The sequence below is a fragment of the Oncorhynchus mykiss genome, chromosome 19 (genome assembly GCF_013265735.2).
Source record: "Oncorhynchus mykiss isolate Arlee chromosome 19, USDA_OmykA_1.1, whole genome shotgun sequence".
In the NCBI taxonomy this organism is placed as follows: Eukaryota; Metazoa; Chordata; class Actinopteri; order Salmoniformes; family Salmonidae; genus Oncorhynchus; species Oncorhynchus mykiss.
The window spans coordinates 5525862-5546622 of NC_048583.1; the positions used below are offsets into that span (position 1 = coordinate 5525862).

General features: G+C 44.6%; 1 protein-coding gene across 9 annotated transcripts in view; it reads left to right on the top strand.

Moving 5' to 3' along the window:
• Positions 1-20761, top strand: part of npnta (nephronectin a) — a 61068-nt gene that overhangs the window by 26705 nt on the left and 13602 nt on the right. For 4 of the 9 annotated variants that reach the window (XM_036954038.1, XM_036954037.1, XM_036954039.1 and 1 more), the window contains 5 exons: positions 9735-9854; positions 11856-11975; positions 15119-15253; positions 16386-16508; positions 18068-18571. In XM_036954038.1, the coding sequence (XP_036809933.1) occupies positions 9735-9854; positions 11856-11975; positions 15119-15253; positions 16386-16508; positions 18068-18571 (1002 nt within the window). Of the gene's footprint in view, positions 1-1410; positions 1510-9734; positions 9855-11855; positions 11976-15118; positions 15254-16385; positions 16509-18067; positions 18572-20761 lie in introns of all 9 variants that reach the window. The other 5 variants (XM_036954035.1, XM_036954034.1, XM_036954036.1 and 2 more) reach the window with 2 other exon arrangements.

Sequence of the window (20761 nt, forward strand, 5' to 3'; positions counted from 1 at the left end):
GGCATCTCTCCAAATATTATGCTTCACGTACCTCAAGTTGAGTACCGCTCGGCCTTCATGTCATCCTAAGCGCTTTCTATTCTGAGAGCGTTAGCTAATATAAGGTTTGGAAGTAGCCTTAAACCTCTGTAGTTAGATGATGTTAAATACCCCTGTTTAAGGCTTTTTGCTGTGTTTAATATCTGGAAACTGAGCACGCGCTGACACTCTATCTAGATATCTATCTATTTTAGTAGACACTCTATCTAGATATCTATCTATTTTAGTAGACACTCTATCTAGATATCTATCTATTTTAGTAGACACTATCTAGATATCTATCTGTTTTAGTAGACGCTCTATCTAGATATCTATCTATTTTAGTAGACACTCTATCTAGATATCTATCTATTTTTTTATTTTAGGAGACGCTCTCATCTAGATATCTATCTATTTTAGTAGACACTCTATCTAGATATCTATCTATTTTTTTATTTTAGGAGACGCTCTCATCTAGAGCGACTTGCAGTAGCGAGCAGGTACATTTTCATACTTTTGATTCGTACTGGTGCCCCGTGGGAATCGAACCCACAACGCTGGCGTTGCAAGCAGCATGCTCTACCAACTGAGCGTCATTCTCTGTCTCTCTTTCTCCGTCTCCGTCTGTCTCTCTATGTCTCTTTCTCTCTGTTTAGTTGGGGTGATATTTGTAAAGTTGAAAGTCAAACACTGCAGCTGCCACAGGATTACAAAGGATACTTTACATGTCATCATATGATTAGCCTTGTGTCACCCAGGTCTTTGTATTGTTCAATTACCATTGTACTCCATCCTTATCAAGGTCACCTAATGGTCAGTAGGCAGGCAGGCAGGCAGGAAGACAGACAGGCAGGCAGGCAGGCAGACAGGAAGACAGACAAGAGGCCCTGGACTGGACCAAGTTGGCAAGGAAGTAGTTGGAACCAGGTGGTTCAGCCTGGTTCAATCAGGTAGTCACTACTCTCTCAGTAGCACACACACACACACACACACACACACACACACACACACACACACACACACACACACACACACACACACACACACACACTCTGAAGTCCAGATATACAGGTGGAGGGTCAGACTGACTGATTACTCTCTCTGACTCCGAGACATTGTCTCATGTCATCGCTGACGCAAAGGAATGCTGGAGGGAGAAGAAGGAGAAACAGGCTCTCTCTCCTTCTCTCTCTTTTTTGGTGTGATTCTAGTCTGCAAATGTGTAATCCTCTTTGCTGCATAATGTCGTTCTTGCTCTCCAGGAATGCAGTCGTGGTCAGAGGTGTACTAATCCCAGAGTGTGTGTGCGTGGGTGTTTCTCCCATCGGCGGCGAGCTCTCACTCTCTCTCCTTGTGTGCTGTTTTGTCTCCCCCTTCCCTCCCCTATATAAGAAGAGGAACTGGACTATGTAACCCCCCTAACATGGGACAGTCACCCCCCTATCTTTCTTCCTGTGGACCACCAGCCTCCAGCAGGGGTGTTGATGGAGGGTGAGATAAACTGTGGAATGTGAGGTGGTGAAGGGTGCCCGCTCCCCGCCACGCCCAACTCCCACTGTATGCCCCACATGCATGGCTCAGTCCTCTATGGCTTGGGCCGAGTGAGAATGAATGTCTCCTCCTCTTTTCCTCCTCTCCTTCCCTCCTCCTTCTAGGAGAGCCGATACCAGAGCCTGGCCTGGCTACAGGAATGGCAGAGCGAACGCCAAGCATGCCATGATGCCAATATGCCACACCACTCTGTGCCTCTTTGCATTTAAACCCCGTTTCTATTCTTGACTCCTATTCCAGCAACTCGGTTTCCTGTCTTTATTTGAATCTCTCTCTCTCTTCATCCCTCTCTCTCTCTGTTCTCCTTTATCCCTCTGAAGCAGTGGCCTTTTCCTTCATCAATCAGCACTGAAAGCTGCTGTGCTATTCCCAATTTCTTCCTCTGTTTTTGTTTTTCGTTCTTCTCCTCCCCCCACCTTCTCTTATTTTTCCTGAAATTCCGACAGCTCGGAAGGGGAACCATCACATACATGGGTTCTCATGGTTTCTCAGCCACCTCAGAACAATGGACCACTCTGTCTGTCCGGCGTTATCGTGTTGTTTTATTTCAAGACCTGCATGTTCTTGACCAGAGAGCCCCCTGGGTAATCTGTTAGCAAGTGATAGTGGCGTGTCAGAAACACACCACCGACGCATACCTTGAAGCAGTCCACCCAATAAATCACTTGGACTACTCTCTCCTTCTCCTCTCTCTCTTTATCTGTATCTCTCTCTCTATGTCTCTCTCTCGCTCTCTCTCTCTCTCTCTATGTCTGGGGTGGCAGCTAGCCTAGTGGTTAGAGTGTTAGGCCAGTAACTGAAAGGTTGCTGGATCGAATCCCCGAGCTTTCAAGGTAGAAATCTGCCGTTCTGCCCCTGAACAAGGCAGTTAACCCACTGTTCTTAGGCCGTCATTGTAAATAAGAATTAGTTCTTAACTGACTTGCCTGGTTAAATAAAAATCTATTTTTCTCCCTCTCTCGATGCATCACGACAGTTCATTGACAGTAAATAGTAATATCTCAGTGAAGGGTTCAACTCCAGAGACACATACAATAGACTCCCAAGACCTTGTCAAGTGGTGGTTCTATCTCTCCTATCTGTCAGTCCTATCTGTTATCTCCTCTCTCATCTCGCTCTCTGTCTCTCGTTCGTTATCTCCTCCCGTCTCCCTCTATCTTGTCCATCTTCCAACAGGGAGCAGACTCAGCCAGGCTGTGTATGTCATTTGGCTGCGCTAGTTGCTGCTCGGCTCTTGTGCTGTCTGAGAACGTGACCCATTCCTTTCCCATCATCCTCTTCATATACATTTTCAAGCTGTTTTCAATTGTCACTGCCTGGGCAAGTGAATATATATATATATATATATCTCTCTCTCTCTCTCTCTGTCTCTCTCTTCTCTCTCTCTCTCTCTCTCAATGGACAATGTTTTTTATGTTTCTTTGCCTTTGACCCATGTCTCTCTCCACAGCAGCTCTTATTAATGATGAAGGCAGAGCTCCGGCAGACAAAGCAGGAGTGACAGTGGGAGAAATGGCTGACAAATACCAGCTCCAGGGTTCTGTGTGTGTGTGTATATATGTGTGCGTGCGTGATTACTGAACTGTCAGGGAGGGTAGTGGCCAAATGAAAGGTGACAATAAAAAAACAGGGATGTCGACCAAAATAGCAGACAGGGTGAGATGTCTTTGAGGTGTTGTCGCTAGTCGAGAGGGCATTTTGTCATGTTTGTGTGTTTGGCCATGTTGCTGAGGAGATGCTAATGATAGTTAGCGACAATCCCTGTATGTCAGTAGTGACAGTGCTAATGATGCTAACAAGACTGTGTTGAAGTGTTTGGAATTGTTCTTTGACCTTGACACAAGTTTGAGTTACGCTTGGAAGTTAATGATAAAAAGGATTAGGATTTTTATAACACATGTTAAGCACCCAATATATCCAGTGTGGTTATCGCCCAAAGGAAATCTCAATGACATTGTTTCGTATCACTCCATTCTACATATGAATTCACTGTTTGATGATAAAGAACACCGACAGGTGCTAATGATTGTCTCTCCAAAGTTACTCCACAAGGAGAAACATAGTCTTTCTTTTTATAATACAAATGACCAAGTAATTGCGCCTGGATTATTAATCTCAGAGCTGAAATGGCCACTTTAGTTTCTCATTCTGTCAACGATTTCTAGTTGAATGTCTTGGTGGGAGTCGATATTTAATATGATGACTTTGTCGTGACAGCTCCAGATGCGCCATCTCTTCTCGTTTAGTACTCAAGGGTATCAAGTGTAGAAGATGAAACACACAGACACAGATTTTACAGAGATTTGTTCATAATTCACTATGTTGTATATAAAACTGTAACAGATTCATTTGCTTGTGGGGTAAAGTAATTATTCACATTTAGTACAATATAAACTACTCATGAATGTGTTTTATTTACTAAAATCTTTGTTTTATATAAACCACTGACACCAATAGAGAATCTTCTCTTAGAAACCAATAGAAAAGCTTCTCTTAGAAACCAATATAGAAGCTACTCTTAGAAACCAATAGAGAAGCTTCTCTTAGAAACCAATAGAGAAGCTTCTCTTAGAAACCAATATAGAATCTTCTCTTAGAAACCAATAGAGAAGCTTCTCTTAGAAACCAATAGAGAAGCTTCTCTTAGAAACCAATAGAGAAGCTTCTCTTAGAAACCAATATAGAAGCTACTCTTAGAAACCAATAGAGAAGCTACTCTTAGAAACCAATAGAGAAGCTTCTCTTAGAAACCAAAATAGAAGCTACTCTTAGAAACCAATATAGAAGCTACTCTTAGAAACCAATATAGAAGCTTCTCTTAGAAACCAATAGAGAAGCTTCTCTTAGAAACCAATAGAGAAGCTACTCTTAGAAACCAATAGAGAAGCTTCTCTTAGAAACCAACATAGAAGCTTTTCTTAGAAACCAATATAGAAGCTACTCTTAGAAACCAATAGAGAAGCTTTTCTTAGAAACCAATATAGAAGCTACTCTTAGAAACCAATAGAGAAGCTTTTCTTAGAAACCAATATAGAAGCTACTCTTAGAAACCAATAGAGAAGCTTCTCTTAGAAACCAACATAGAAGCTTTTCTTAGAAACCAATATAGAAGCTACTCTTAGAAACCAATAGAGAAGCTTTTCTTAGAAACCAATATAGAAGCTACTCTTAGAAACCAATAGAGAAGCTTTTCTTAGAAACCAATATAGAAGCTACTCTTAGAAACCAATATAGAAGCTACTCTTAGAAACCAATAGAGAAGCTTCTCTTAGAAACCAATAGAGAAGCTACTCTTAGAAACCAACATAGAAGCTTTTCTTAGAAACCAATATAGAAGCTACTCTTAGAAACCAAAAGAGAAGCTTCTCTTAGAAACCAACATAGAAGCTTTTCTTAGAAACCAATAGAGAAGCTACTCTTAGAAACCAATAGAGAAGCTTCTCTTAGAAACCAATATAGAATCTTCTCTTAGAAACCAATAGAGAAGCTTCTCTTAGAAACCAATAGAGAAGCTTCTCTTAGAAACCAATAGAGAAGCTTCTCTTAGAAACCAATATAGAAGCTACTCTTAGAAACCAATAGAGAAGCTACTCTTAGAAACCAATAGAGAAGCTTCTCTTAGAAACCAAAATAGAAGCTACTCTTAGAAACCAATATAGAAGCTACTCTTAGAAACCAATATAGAAGCTTCTCTTAGAAACCAATAGAGAAGCTTCTCTTAGAAACCAATAGAGAAGCTACTCTTAGAAACCAATAGAGAAGCTTCTCTTAGAAACCAACATAGAAGCTTTTCTTAGAAACCAATATAGAAGCTACTCTTAGAAACCAATAGAGAAGCTTTTCTTAGAAACCAATATAGAAGCTACTCTTAGAAACCAATAGAGAAGCTTTTCTTAGAAACCAATATAGAAGCTACTCTTAGAAACCAATAGAGAAGCTTCTCTTAGAAACCAACATAGAAGCTTTTCTTAGAAACCAATATAGAAGCTACTCTTAGAAACCAATAGAGAAGCTTTTCTTAGAAACCAATATAGAAGCTACTCTTAGAAACCAATAGAGAAGCTTTTCTTAGAAACCAATATAGAAGCTACTCTTAGAAACCAATATAGAAGCTACTCTTAGAAACCAATAGAGAAGCTTCTCTTAGAAACCAATAGAGAAGCTACTCTTAGAAACCAACATAGAAGCTTTTCTTAGAAACCAATATAGAAGCTACTCTTAGAAACCAAAAGAGAAGCTTCTCTTAGAAACCAACATAGAAGCTTTTCTTAGAAACCAATAGAGAAGCTACTCTTAGAAACCAATAGAGAAGCTTCTCTTAGAAACCAACATAGAAGCTTTTCTTAGAAACCAATATAGAAGCTACTCTTAGAAACCAAAAGAGAAGCTTCTCTTAGAAACCAACAGAATCTTTTCTTAGAAACCAATAGAGAAGCTTCTCTTAGAAACCAATATAGAAGCTACTCTTAGAAACCAATAGAGAAGCTTCTCTTAGAAACCAATAGAGAAGCTACTCTTAGAAACCAATAGAGAAGCTTCTCTTAGAAACCAACATAGAAGCTTTTCTTAGAAACCAATATAGAAGCTACTCTTAGAAACCAATAGAGAAGCTTCTCTTAGAAACCAACATAGAAGCTTTTCTTAGAAACCAATAGAGAAGCTACTCTTAGAAACCTATAGAGAAGCTTCTCTTAGTTGTTTTGTGTGAATTAGTGCTATTGGACAATTGGAAGTCAAAACAAGTACACCACAGTGTTCTATTCTAATCCCTCCCCAACCCGTTCTGTCAGACTGTCAGTCATCCCTTAACATTTACTGTATTCTAGTACGCCACAGTGTTCTATTCTAATCCGCCCCCAACCCGTTCTGTCAGACTGTCAGTCATCCCTTAACATTTACTGTATTCTAGTACGCCACAGTGTTCTATTCTAATCCCTCCCCAACCCTCCCCAACCCGTTCTGTCAGACTGTCAGTCATCCCTTAACAATTACTGTATTCTAGTACGCCACAGTGTTCTATCCTAATCCCTCCCCAACCCGTTCTGTCAGACTGTCAGTCATCCCTTAACATTTACTGTATTCTAGTACGCCACAGTGTTCTATTCTAATCCGTCCCCAACCCGTTCTGTCAGTCATCCCTTAACATTTACTGTATTCTAGTACGCCACAGTGTTCTATTCTAGTCCGTCCCCAACCCGTTCTGTCAGACTGTCAGTCATCCCTTAACATTTACTAAATTCTAGTACGCCACAGTGTTCTATCCTAATCCCTCCCCAACCCGTTCTGTCAGACTGTCAGTCATCCCTTAACATTTACTGCATTGGAAATTGACTTAAGCCCAATGGCACAGCGGAGGATTTGAACAGACCGTTTCTCCCCTACCACCAATCACGGTGCTGACATGGCCTTAGCGGGCTAGCCAATTCACATTAATACCGTGGTATACGACCAAGGTACACGTCCGAGGTACACTCCGCACCTCGTCCCATTCATCTATTTAAATCTGTAGCATCTGTTCGATACAGACGGGCATGCCAGCAGCCAAAGCACCCAAAGAATGCATTCCCATTCCGCGCGTTGCCCCAGAGCTAAAGATGGCGCCGCGCATGGTTTTACTCTGAAGTGGGCCAGGCTTTAAAACGACCGGCCATCATGTACAGCTGAGATGGAGATCTATTGACATGGCATGCCTCAATTAGACATGGAAGGGGGTGGTGTAACTTAGATAGATGTTGTTCTAATGTTGTTGGGACGGTGTGGGGGTGTGTGTGTGAGTGTGTGTGCGTATATGTGTGTCACTCCCCTCCTTACGCACACACACACTTAAAGGGACACTTCTGGATTTGGGGAATGATGCATTGTATCTATTTCCCCAGATGAACATGAACACGTGGATACTATTTTTATGTCTCTGTGTCCAGCATGAAGGAAGTTAGAGGTAGCTTCGCGAGCCCATGCTAACTTCCCCAGCCCAATGACTGACTGGAAGTCTCTGGGTATCTGCTAGCATGCTAGTAGTTCACCTGACTCTGGGAAAGTAGATAAAGGGCCTCATTGCCAAAATCCTGAAGTATCCTTTTTAGCACTCCTGGTGGTCCCTGTTCTCCCAAGGGACCCTACTTCCAAGCACACTTCAAAAGGTGTCCACTCCAGGTGCAGTACATTATCAAAAAATGTAACCCCTTGAATTGTATCATTTTTCAACCGTGGACATCAGTACTCTTATGGAACACTTACTCAACCCCACTGTTGGTGTCTGTGTTTCAGACCAATGTAAATATAATGACTTGAGTTAGCTCCAGACATTTACGGTCACAAAAAGAAACACCCTGAAATCAGCGATGGAGTTGTCAAGGCGATACACAACAGCAATGTCACCATCGGTTTGAACTTTAAAATGTTACGTACAAGGAAGCGATTTGTTTTTACCATTTGCAGCATGTAATAAGCAGCTTGGTCAGTTGGAACAGCTGTTAACTGTGTCTTCCTGTGAAAAGAGGAGGAGAGGAGGAAGGTAGCGCCCGGGCTTGTCTGAACATGGAAACACTTCACTTCCTTTAGGCACTTACCTGAGACTGGCCCCCACCCACCCTCCACACCCCACTCCCTCCCATATACTCCATACAAATGATGTGCTGGGCTTGACCCAGATTGACCCTATGCCCTTTGATCTCTCTCTCTCTCTCTCCCTCTCTCCTGCTCTCTCCTGCTCTCTCTCTCTCTCTCTTATCCCTCTCTCCCTCTCTCTCATCCCCCCCATTTCTCTCCCTCTCTCTCTCTCTCTCTCTCTCTTTCTCACTCTCTCATCCCCCATCTCCCTCTCTCTCTCTCTCTCTCACTCTCTCATCCCCCATCTCCCTCTCACTCTCTCCTCACTCTCTCCTCTCTCTCTCTCTCTCCCTACCTCCAGACACAAAATAAGTGTGGGCTGAGGAAGCCTAACTCCTGCTTTTCCTCTCTTTCTCCTTCCTCTCCGTCCCCCACGCTACCTCCTTCTGATTCCTCCCTTTCTCCTCCCTCTCTTTCTCCTTCCTCTCCGTCCCCCACGCTACCTCCTTCTGATTCCTCCCTTTCTCCTCCCTCTCTTTCTCCTTCCTCTCCGTCCCCCACGCTCCTTCTGATTCCTCCCTTTCTCCTCCCTTTCTCCTCCCTCCCTTTCTCCTTCCTCTCCGTCCCCCACGCTACCTCCTTCTGATTCCTCCCTTTCTCCTCCCTCCCTTTCTCCTTCCTCTCTTTCTCCTTCCTCTCCGTCCCCCACGCTACCTCCTTCTGATTCCTCCCTTTCTCCTCCCTCCCTTTCTCCTTCCTCTCTTTCTCCTTCCTCTCCGTCCCCCACGCTACCTCCTTCTGATTCCTCCCTTTCTCCTCCCTCTCTTTCTCCTTACTCTCCGTCCCCCACGCTACCTCCTTCTGAATCCTCCCTTTCTCCTTCCTCTCATTCTCCTCCCTCCCTTTCTCCTTCCTCTCCGTCCCCCACGCTACCTCCTTCTGATTCCTCCCTTTCTCCTCCCTCCCTTTCTCCTTCCTCTCCGTCCCCCACGCTACCTCCTTCTGATTCCTCCCTTTCTCCTCCCTCTCTTTCTCCTTCCTCTCCGTCCCCCACGCTACCTCCTTCTGATTCCTCCCTTTCTCCTCCCTCTCTTTCTCCTTCCTCTCCGTCCCCCACGCTACCTCCTTCTGATTCCTCCCTTTCTCCTCCCTCCCTTCTCCTCCCTCTCTTTCTCCTTCCTCTCCGTCCCCCATGCTACCTCCTTCTGATTCCTCCCTTTCTCCTCCCTCCCTTTCTCCTCCCTCTCTTTCTCCTTCCTCCATCCCCCACGCTACCTCCTTCTGATTCCTCCCTTTCTCCTCCCTCCATTTCTCCTCCCTCTCTTTCTCCTTCCTCTCCGTCCCCCACGATACCTCCTTCTGATTCCTCCCTTTCTCCTCCCTCCCTTTCTCCTCCCTCTCTTTCTCCTTCCTCCGTCCCCCACGCTACCTCCTTCTGATTCCTCCCTTTCTCCTCCCTCCCTTTCTCCTCCCTCTCTTTCTCCTTCCTCTGTCCCCCACGCTACCTCCTTCTGATTCCTCCCTTTCTCCTCCCTCCCTTTCTCCTCCCTCCCTTTCTCCTTCCTTTCCGTCCCACACGCTACCTCCTTCTGATTCCTCTCTTTCTCTCCCTCCAGACCTGAACGAGTGTGGTCTGAAGCCCCGGCCGTGCAAACACAGGTGCATGAACACATACGGCAGCTACAAGTGCTACTGCCTCAATGGCTATATGCTGATGCCTGACGGGACATGTGGAAGTGAGTGGAATGTCACATGACGTGGGTCTGTGTGGTGTGAACAGTGTGACGGTCTGTCCCTCTTCTCTTCGTTGACTCTGTTTGTATTTCTCTGTCGGTCAGTCTGTTGTCTCTTCATTTTTTCCTTTCTGTCTCACTCTCTCTCTCTCTCTCTCTTGCTTCCTATCCCTCACCTCAAATGTATTCACTCTTTAAAGCCATTAGAGTACTGTGCTCTTTCTTCAATTATGAAGTCCATTTTCACATCCACGATTAGACCTTTGACCACACTATGGTCTCTCCTGCTATGATAAAATGTTTTGAGAAAAAAAGTCAACATCCCATTCTATCCACTCACCGTTACCGCTACAGGCAGGCTCTGGGGAGCCAACCCCAGTATGCATCCTAAATGACTATAGGCCCTGGTCAAAAGTAGTGCACTATATAAAAAATATAGTGCCGTTTGGGACGCACCCCCAGTCAAATATGAAGTAGATGTGGACTTTAACCTTTGTATATAAAATGGGACTGTTATTGCTTAGCCCTGAAGGTATTCTGACTCCTCCTGTAGAGGGGATAGTGTCTGTGCTTGCCCTCCAGTAACCGCTGATATTTTTATTTCTCCTTTCCTTGCACCTTTTGCAACCACACGATCTTATCGAGAACCTTATAAAAGTGTGAAAGTGCTCACTTGGGTGTTCCTTTGATGAAAGCAGTAATGATATCGCCCCCACGTGAATGTGGAGGCCCCCTCTTTGAGCGGCAAGGTTGTTTTGCTTTTCTGTTTTGATTCTGGCGGCGGCAGAATTATTTACGACTTTTACCCATCAGGAACAAAAACACACAAGATACCCGTGGAGATATAACATCAGAATATCCATGTGTGTTCTATCTACATATGTCGAGTGTACAAAACATTAAGAACACATTCCAAATTGCGTTGCCACCAGAACATCCTCGATGCCTCGAGGCGTGGACTCTGCAAGGTGTCCAAAGGATTCCTCAAGGATGCTGGCCCATGTGGACTCTAATGCTTCCCACAGTAGTGTCAAGTTGGCTGGATGGCTTTTGGGTGGCGGGCAATTCTTGATACACACGGGAAACTGTTAAAAGCTTTAAAGATACTTCTTGAACCTTTCTCCTCCCCTTCATCTACCCTTTTTGAAGTGGATTTAACAGGTGACATCGATAAGGGATCATATCTTTCACCTGGATTCACCTGGTCAGTCCATGTCATGGAAAGAGCAGGTGTTCCTAATGTTTTGTCCACACAGTTGGGAGCTATGTATTTTTTTTAGGACACCTCAAGTATTTGTTGATCTTCCTCTCTCTTTCTCCTCTTCCTCCTCCTCGTCTTTGATCAACAGGCTACTCTAACGTTTTATCAGCCTGGCCTGCGTCCCTCCTCTCCTTCCTCCTCCTCGTCTTTGATCAACAGGCTACTCTAACGTTTTATCAGCCTGGCCTGCGTCCCTCCTCTCCTTTCTCCTCCTTTCTCCTACAGTCTATTCCAGAGAACCTGCTGCAGCAACAAACGTAGCAACTTTCATGTCCTTTTTTGGAAATGTTGTGGAGGAGAAGTGGGAGGGGGGGGGGGCCTCCACACAAAGAAATTATTTTATGTTATTTTGGTGAGCAGCTTGAACTCCTGAACGACCAATGAGAATGGAACTACAGAGTGATGTGTTCAGGACAAACAGGAGGGCGATAGAAGAGAGGGTGAGAAAGGGTTGAAAGTGAAGTGAAAGGAGGGTGAAGGGTGGGTATTTTGTGAGTGCCAATATTCCACTCTACCTAGGTTGTGATCCAGAGAATATTGCTGTAATTAATCCTCACTGTGAGTCTTAATGTGTCCACGCACCCGCTTGTGTGTGTGATCTGTGGTGTGTGTGTCCTTAATGTTTGTTTGTGTGTGTGTGTGTGTGTGTGTGTGTGTGTGTGTCCTTAATGTTTGTGTGTGCATGTGTGTGCATGTGTGTGAGAGAGAGAGCTAGCTATAACCTGCTGCTGTATCCCCTCCAGATACCCGTACCTGTGGTATGGCCAACTGCCAGTATGGCTGTGAGGTGCTGAAGGGAGAGGTGCGCTGTCAGTGCCCGTCGCCAGGGCTTCAGCTGGCGCCGGACGGAAGAACCTGTGTGGGTATGTTCTGTTCTAGTGTTAAATATATCAGCACGCACGCACATAAGCGTACACACACACACACACACACACACACACACATCAAGATGTGTGAGCCTTATTCAATTATTCAACGGCAGAAGAAGCGTTGCTTCTTTTCTTGTAATAGAAAAACGTGAGATGGGTGAGTTTCTTTCAGTCTTGTCAGCCTTTGAATTTGCTGAAGAGATGATCAAATGAAATTTGATTGCCACAGAGCTCGACAAAATACCCTTGGAAGCAATGAAAACACAAGTTAGAATATCAAATAAGCCCTTGAATGGGGAAGACAGCAGCAGGGAGAAGAACCTTCCTGTTGTTCTCAAACATTCTTCTTCACTTTCTGCTGGCCCGTTGGCATTCTGAATGTCCTTGACAACCTCAATGGTGATTCCCTCTCTCTCTCTCTCTGAGCTACTAATTACATTTTTACTACGTGGAGACTGCATAATGGCCTTTTTTAATGAAGGTGAATGCACTGACTGAAGTTCACTGGGAGAAAAATGACCAGGGATCTCTCTCTCTCTTACATGCCACCACTCAGATGAGTACATTTCAGGTGGACAAATTGAGGCAGTTAATCCGTGTCACATCTAAATGCAGGCTCTGTCTATTGGCTCAGCTTAAATACAAGCTCTGTCTATTGGCTCAGCTTAAATACAAGCTCTGTCTATTGGCTCAGCTTAAATACAAGCTCTGTCTATTGGCTCAGCTTAAATACAAGCTCTGTCTATTGGCTCAGCTTAAATACAAGCTATGTCTATTGGCTCAGCTTAAATACAAGCTCTGTCTATTGGCTCGGCTTAAATGCAGGCTCTGTCTATTGGCTCAGCTTAAATACAGGCTCTGTCTATTGGCTCAGCTTAAATACAAGCTCTGTCTTTTGGCTCATCTTAAATACAAGCTCTGTCTATTGGCTCAGCTTAAATACAAGCTCTGTCGATTGGCTCAGTTTAAATACAAGCTCTGTCTATTGGCTCAGCTTAAATACAAGCTCTATTGGCTCAGCTTAAATACAAGCTCTGTCGATTGGCTCAGCTTAAATACAAGCTCTGTCTATTGGCTCAGCTTAAATACAAGCTCTATTCGCTCAGCTTAAATACAAGCTCTGTCGATTGGCTCAGCTTAAATACAAGCTCTGTCGATTGGCTCAGCTTAAATACAAGCTCTGTCTATTGGCTCAGCTTAAATACAAGCTCTATTCGCTCAGCTTAAATACAAGCTCTGTCGATTGGCTCAGCTTAAATACAAGCTCTGTCGATTGGCTCAGCTTAAATACAAGCTCTGTCGATTGGCTCAGCTTAAATACAAGCTCTGTCAATTGGCTCAGCTTAAATACAAGCTCTGTCGATTGGCTCGGCTGAGCCTTAAGGCGATGCACTCTAGTCGCAGTTTGAGACTGAGGGGAGGCAGTGGGGGTGTGGCTTTAAAACAGAGGCACATCAATCATTGTTGTGGAAGGAGAGAGAGGTTTCTAGCCCAAAGGTGTTACAATGGCTCTGGAAATATTTGAGGAGACCTCTTCAACCCTTTTCAGAAAGAGGAGGGTTTTTTTAATGGAAGAGGGTGTCTGCTTTAAATCAATACTATGGTGAAGGGTTACCAGTGTTAGCAATTTATGTTATTCTTCAATAACACAAACTCCAAAGCAAATCAGGGTGAGATCGTCCTCTCAAACTCTGCATGGTGAATTTATCTTCAAAATATTCTTATACCAGAGAGAGTTGATAGCTGTTCCAGGGTAGGATGATTTGGATGCGTTATATGGGGTGGCAGCGTAGCCTAGTGGTTAGAGCTTTGGACTAGTAACCAAACTGTATCAAGTTCAAATCCCCGAGCTGACAAGGTACAAATCTGTCGTTCTGCCCCTGAACAAGGCCGTCATTGAAAATAAGAATTTGTTCTTAACTGACTTGCCTAGTTAAATCAAATATGTCTGGTCCATATAACTCTTTGTTATTTTGTGTTGTTCCTCTGGCAAGTGAAGAGGCCCATGGCAAGTCCATGTCAAATCCCTCAAAAAATGGGTACATAAATCTGAAATGCTGCAATCTTTTGACAGGCGATGGAGATTGAGAGGCGAGAAACATGTTGAGGACAATACGCTATGATTAATGAGTCATCCTGGGATTAATGAGTGCTGATTAATGATTAACTCCTGGGATTTTTGGATTGTTCCAGAAACTAGACAGCTTCATATTTCATTTATCCTTCTCATAAAAATGGCCAATTAATCAAAGGGTTTGTCAGCAGAAAAAACAGCTATGCAGAACTGAATATAAGCCGATAAACACTAAATATGAAGTGATTGAATGAAACAGCACTGCTCTTTCTAGGCAAACAGTTATTTTCATGGGTAGGTTTTCAGACAGAAAAGCAGTGATTGATTGGAAACCTTGTATATATTTTGTCCTGTTGTAGGCAACCCTATAGTATGCATCCATCTTTCTCTTAGACTCTCCATAACACTCGGTAAGTTTCAAGTTGGTGTAACTGTCAGAGTGGTTTCCCTCATGCAACATTTTACAGCACATTATCTCAGGGTTTTAAGTGAAAAAAGACTCAGTCCTTTAGTCCTTTCAATGTATTCCTGCCCATGGAACTACAGAGGTGGTTTGAGTCTACCCTGTAAGCTGTTAAAACCTTCACCACCGTGGTGTGTATTGTTCTGATCATAGGATTTAATACATAATCGGCTTTCGTTCGTGTTTGAATAAACCCAAAGGAGAGAAAAGAAGAAATAAGGAGAGAAAAGACCTGTGAAAGAGAGGAAATGCTGTTATTTTGAAAGATGCAGATGAACCTGTAGGCTATAGTTATATATGTATTCATGTAATACCTATATGTGTTGATGTGTTGCTAGCCAACCTAAGCATACACGAAGAGACATGTATTTCCATTGATTTACATGGATATATACGGCTTTGGTAGAGGTGAAACTATATGTTTATTAATAAAGAATGGAAACTAGCTAGCTGATTAAACTATGGTATTTATCACATGTATTGAATCAGAGCCATGATATTGTACAGCCCTTCCTTCTTAGCATTAATGCCTCTCCTTCTAAGTATTAATAAAGACTCAACTATGAACTGTAGTTTCACCTGTAATGTTCTTACTTCCAGACGTGGACGAGTGTGCGAGCGGCATGGCCACGTGTCCCCGGTTCCGTAAGTGCGTCAACACATTCGGGAGTTACATCTGCAAGTGTCACGAGGGCTTCGACCTGCAATACATCAACGGGAAGTACCAGTGTGTAGGTACGTAATGAGGTCATCCAGGCTTCCGCACGTCTTACCTGGGGTTTAAGGGTCAATAGGTCAAAACGGGCAGGCTTGTTGAGATGTTTTGACCCATCGCCGAGTCATTGCGTCTGGAGCGCAGGTGTTGTTTTTACATTCATCATTTTAAGAGAGAGATAAGAAGAAAGAGAGGAGGGGAGAGAGAGAACGAGGGGAGAGAGAGAACGAGGGGAGAGAGAGAACGAGGGGAGAGAGAGAACGAGGGGAGAGAGAGAACGAGGGGAGAGAGAGAACGAGGGGAGGGAGGGAGGGAGGGAGGGAGGGAGGGAGGGAGGGGGGGGGGGGGGGAGGGAGGGAGGGAGGGAGGGGGGAGGAGAGAGAGAGAGAGAGAGAGAGAGAGAGAGAGAGAGAGAGAGAGAGAGAGAGAGAGAGAGAGAGAGAGAGAGAGAGAGAGAGAGAGAGAGAGAGAGAGAGAGAGAGAGAGAGAGAGAGAGAGAGAGAGAGAGAGAGAGAGAGAGAGAGAGAGAGAGAGAGAGAGAGAGAGAGGGGAAAAAACGGCATAACCTTAATAAATCCTGTCAAATCTCTTAAGTATTTACTGCATCTTCTCTGAACAAATCACATTCACTCTTTAATCTTGAACAGAGAAGCATTCAGTAAGTCTATTGGAATGACGCCTCCTCTGTTCTCACGCCTTTGAGATGTGTCAACAATCAAAAATTCAACACTGTCAGTTGCAGTTGTGAAGTGTTCACTAAACTCCTCATAACGTATTATCTGAATGGGTGAGGGTTTTAATGAACTAACAAGCATTCTTCGTAAAGTATTCAGTGTACTGATTCTCTCTCTTCACTCTAATAAATAGCACTTCCACTAATAAAAGGAGACGTTGACGTAAACGCTGAACTCCCTCTCTGAGTGAAGGGGAAATTAACCTTGGCCAATTAGCATGCTGTACTTCTGCTGCCTTTCACTGTGTTTATGTGCTATGCAAGAGCTCTCTTTTCTTTCTTTCTTTCTGTCTGTCTGTCTGTCTGTCTGTCTGTCTGTCTGTCTGTCTGTCTGTCTGTCTGTCTGTCTGTCTGTCTTTCTGTTTTTGTCTCTCCCCTCCCTCCCTCCTACTCAGCTATGTGGTTCTCCTGTCTTTCAGATGTGGATGAGTGCTCCTCAGGCCAAAACCAATGCAGCAGTTTCGCCACCTGCTATAACACGCCTGGTTCCTACAAGTGCAAGTGCAAAGACGGCTACAGGGGGATGGGCCATGACTGCAAACGTAAGCTAGGCCACTGAATGGCCCCGCGGCCCCTCTCTCTCTTTTTTAAGGGGACAGGGCCCCCTTTTTATTTTCTTTGGTGGTGTTTTTTGAAGGCTGGAGGACCAGATTACGGGGTAGCAAAAGTAGTCTGCAACCTAAGAGCAAGGGGCTGAAATTCTTGTCTTCGTAATGGCTGTCACTCATGAGTGAGATAACTCCGCCCCTTATCGTCTAGTACGGCCATCTTTATCTTTAAAGACAGTCAAACGTTTTCCAGACGTCAGATGTCTCTTTCTTTTTCTTCTTCCTCCGGCTAGTGTCTCCTTCCTCTAACGTGATAGACCCCTCAGATGCCTGTGTGTCTCTTTTGTCTTTGTTGTTGCTGTTCGCACAGCGGCTCAATGGCAAAAATAAAAGTCATCTATTATCATGATATATCCCCAGTAGTTGAATATTTTGACTGAACCACTGTACGCCAGTCGGTGTCGGCATCTCAAATTGCACCCTATTCCCTATATAGTAAACTATTTTTGACCAGAATGCTATACGCCCTGGTCAAAAGTAGTGCACTTTATAGGGAAACGGGTGCCGTTTGGGATGCTACCAGTGTAGCTAGCAGCACACAGAACCCCTCCGCCCGCCAAGACCACTAGCAGAATCCCGACACTGGTATTTGAAACAATCTGTCGCCCTACCGGTGTGATACAGAAGTGGCTCAAGGGGGAGGGAGTTGATTTGCGATATCCTATTTGTGTGTCACATGCTGTATCAAAGCCCCTCCGTAACCCGAGAAAGCTTGAGCCGAGACTCTCTTTGAGAAGCCCCACACCCCTACCCTCACCCCCCTTCAGTCCTCAATCATGGAGCCCTTTTTCCTCAAGTCGTCCCTAAATGCCTTTTCTATTCTGCCCTCCAACCTGTGGAATGTGAGGACAAACAATAGATGGGTCTTTGTCTGCCTACATCAGAGGCTTTGGGGGTGATCCTGAGTGCAGGGCTTTTTCTAGGTGTGGTTGGTATCACTCCACACATGAATACCACCTAGCTGGCTGTCTGGCTGTCTGGCTGTCTGGCTGTCTGGCTGTCTGGCTGGCTGGCTGGCTGGCTGGCTGGCTGGCTGGCTGGCTGGCTGGCTGGCTGGCTGGCTGGCTGGCTGGCTGGCTGGCTGGCTTAGGGCTGAGAGCTATGACTGCTCTATCAGGGGATAAAGTGGAAATGAATGTTAGAAAATGAGTCCATATAAGGGGGTGATTTGGTTTCAAAGATAAAACATTTAAAGTCCCTCAATGAGGGGGAGTATGCTTTCTGGATACAGAGATAAAGCTGGTTGCTTGTTTACGCAGGTAAAGTCATTGCAGATGAAAGAGCTGGCCTTTCTTTCCAACGGTCAGTTGGTCACTGCAGTCACCACTTCTTTATGCCTCATTAACACCAAAGAAGTCAGGGTCGTGTTCATTAAGCACCAAACTGAAGAAGAAAATACACTGAAACGGAGGGACTATCTGGACACCTCCAATTAGAACCGCACATTTGTTTCCATTGCAAAACATTTTGTTTTATGTTCTTTTCCCTTCCAGCCATTCCCAAGGTGGTCATCGATCCCCCCAGGTTCCCCCCGAACCACCACAACATTATCCCTGACTCGGACCACAAGAGGACCACCACCACGATCCGACCGCCCATGACCGCCAAGAGAGTCGCCCCCACCGCCCCCAAAAGAACCACAACCACTCCCAAACCAACGACCACGACCACTACTACTACAACTACTACTAGAGCACCTTCTACAACCACACTACCACCTCCCCCACCTCCTCCAAGGACGATGCCCCCCGCCCCTCGTAAGCCAGTGGTCCCCACGAGACCACCAATCATACCCACCAGGAGACCCCCTGCAGTCACCCGTAAGCCCTATGTGCCCCCACGGCGTCCCGCCATCACCTCTCCACCGCCCCCCACCCGCAGGACCCCACCCTACGTGCCCACACGCCGCCCGCCTCCCCCAAAACAGCCCGAGCCGGTCACCCCAGTGGACAACACCATCGAAAAGGAGGTCACCAAACAGAGAGGTGACGTCCACAGTAAGTTTGGTTTTTGTCTTGCTTGAGGTTTACATTGACTGTTATGCATAGAGTGTGTGTGTGTGTGTGTGTGTGTGTGTGTGTGTGTGTGTGTGTGGCATCCATAAAATTCTGTATGTCCACCTCAGCTACTTTTCAGCAGATTTGGTTAAAAAGATAAATAATTTTCATCGGCCGGAGAGTCAAGGGTGCGCTCCGACAGCGAAACCAGATGGGTGGGACTTAAGCTTAAGAGGGTGTGAACGATGCTGAATGGGTGTAGACAAAGAAAAACTCTTCACTAGATAGCAAAACATTTAAAGGCGATATTCTCAAAATTGAGTATACAAGTTGATCAACTTTCAAAGCAGAATGACTTCCCCATTGTTCCTCCTGCAGTGTATGATATACCATTGTCTAGTTCTGAGTCTCTACTTTTATCTAATGTAAAAAAAAACACAATTTCAAATGTTGTTACATAAGACCGAATCCAGGTGGTGAGTCCAATATACGGTCAATTTATCTTGATAAGATGCTTGGCAAGTTTCTGCCAACTGGATGTGACCATTTGCTTATGCATATATCTTTCATCTGGTTCGTAATATATCAGGCATGATTGTGAAATATGTCCATCCAACCATTCCCCATGACGGAATGAAAACACTTTGTCTTTCTGTCAACTAATCAGTTGTGAAGCGGTCCAGAGTAAATCAAGTGTGTATTATTATCTTAACCCGTTTTCAACAGAAACTGGAGAACATCTGAATGCCATTGAACTGAGGGGGATTGTCAGTCTTTTTCCACAGTATATTCTACTATCTATCTAGGCTAGTACGGGGGGATAGAGGCTAGAGAAACATTATTATCACACAGTTAAGGGCTGGTAGAGAACTCAAGATGGACCATACCGGCTCATGGAAGCCATACTGGCTCATGGCTTTTGGGGGAACATTCAAGGTCATAGCACAGGCTCACCATATGATAATACCACTTGCTATGCAGTTATTGACAATAATTCACCTAGTTGCAAAAAAATGCAGACTTGGTACTAGTCTCACACCTTTATTCTCATTGGTCCAGACTTGACCTTACACAGTTAGCCTGCACTATAACACACTAGCCTGTTGCCAGATCTGTCTTGCCAGCTCCAATGGTCAGTGTGACGTTATATTGTTCTGGAAAGACAGCACAAACAGATCTGTAATCAGACTAATATAATACTGGATTACAGAACACCTGGAAATCCCAGTGCCCATTTGAACGCTGTTGATTAAAAGTCATCGCCAAGGCCCTCTGACATCAATAGGCTGTGACGATGAAAGGGTGCAGCAGCCATGGTGCATGCTGGGAGGTGAGTTAGATTGTGTTTCCCACCGACCTAGCCAGATGGCCTCACATAATTATAAAATGTAAAAAACGAGCGGGTAGATTACATTCACATCAGTTTGCGTTATTTGGAGGAAGACGTCCATATACTCAGCTGAATAGCCTCGAAGAAGGTCTTTGAAATGCCTTGCCTGAATGAGATGAGAGGGAGAGGAAAGGACGATGCCCTGGCCATATCAATAGAAAATTTTCATTGGATTTGTGATTCAAGAGGACAAGAATGAACGTCAAAGCATAAGGACGACACTGTTGTCAGATTTCTGTTGTCCTTTGCAGAAGCTTGAATTAGACTTGGGCTCTCGAGTGGTCAGCAGTCTAAGGCACTGCATCTCAATGCTAGAGGTATCACGACAGACGCTGGTTCGATTCCAGGCATTATCACAACAGGCCGTGATTGGGAGTCCCATAGGGTAGTGCACAATTGGCCCAGCGTCGTCGGGTTTGGCCGGGGTAGGCCGTCATTGTGCCTAGTTAAATAAAGGTTAAAAAATATATATATATTTTTTAAGTGGTTCAGAACTTTGAAGCATCAGCTTGTTTGTACACTTTTGTTTACTTTTAGTAAAGTACATGAAGTAAAACGTTTTGTAAAGTAAAAGAAAAGTTGTAGTACTTTTAGCTCATAATTGGGACTCTGTAGATTGCCCTGTGATTATCTTGTTGAGGCTGTGCTGCTCCGTCCAGGTGGAGCTGATGCCAGTCATTGAGGAAGAGGGATTGAACCACTTTCTTGGTCCTGTTGGGATCCTTTTGCAGATCCTCCCTTCCATTCATTCCTTGAAGTGGTCGCAGCAAAGAAGTACCCCAGGAAAACTCTGTCTTCTT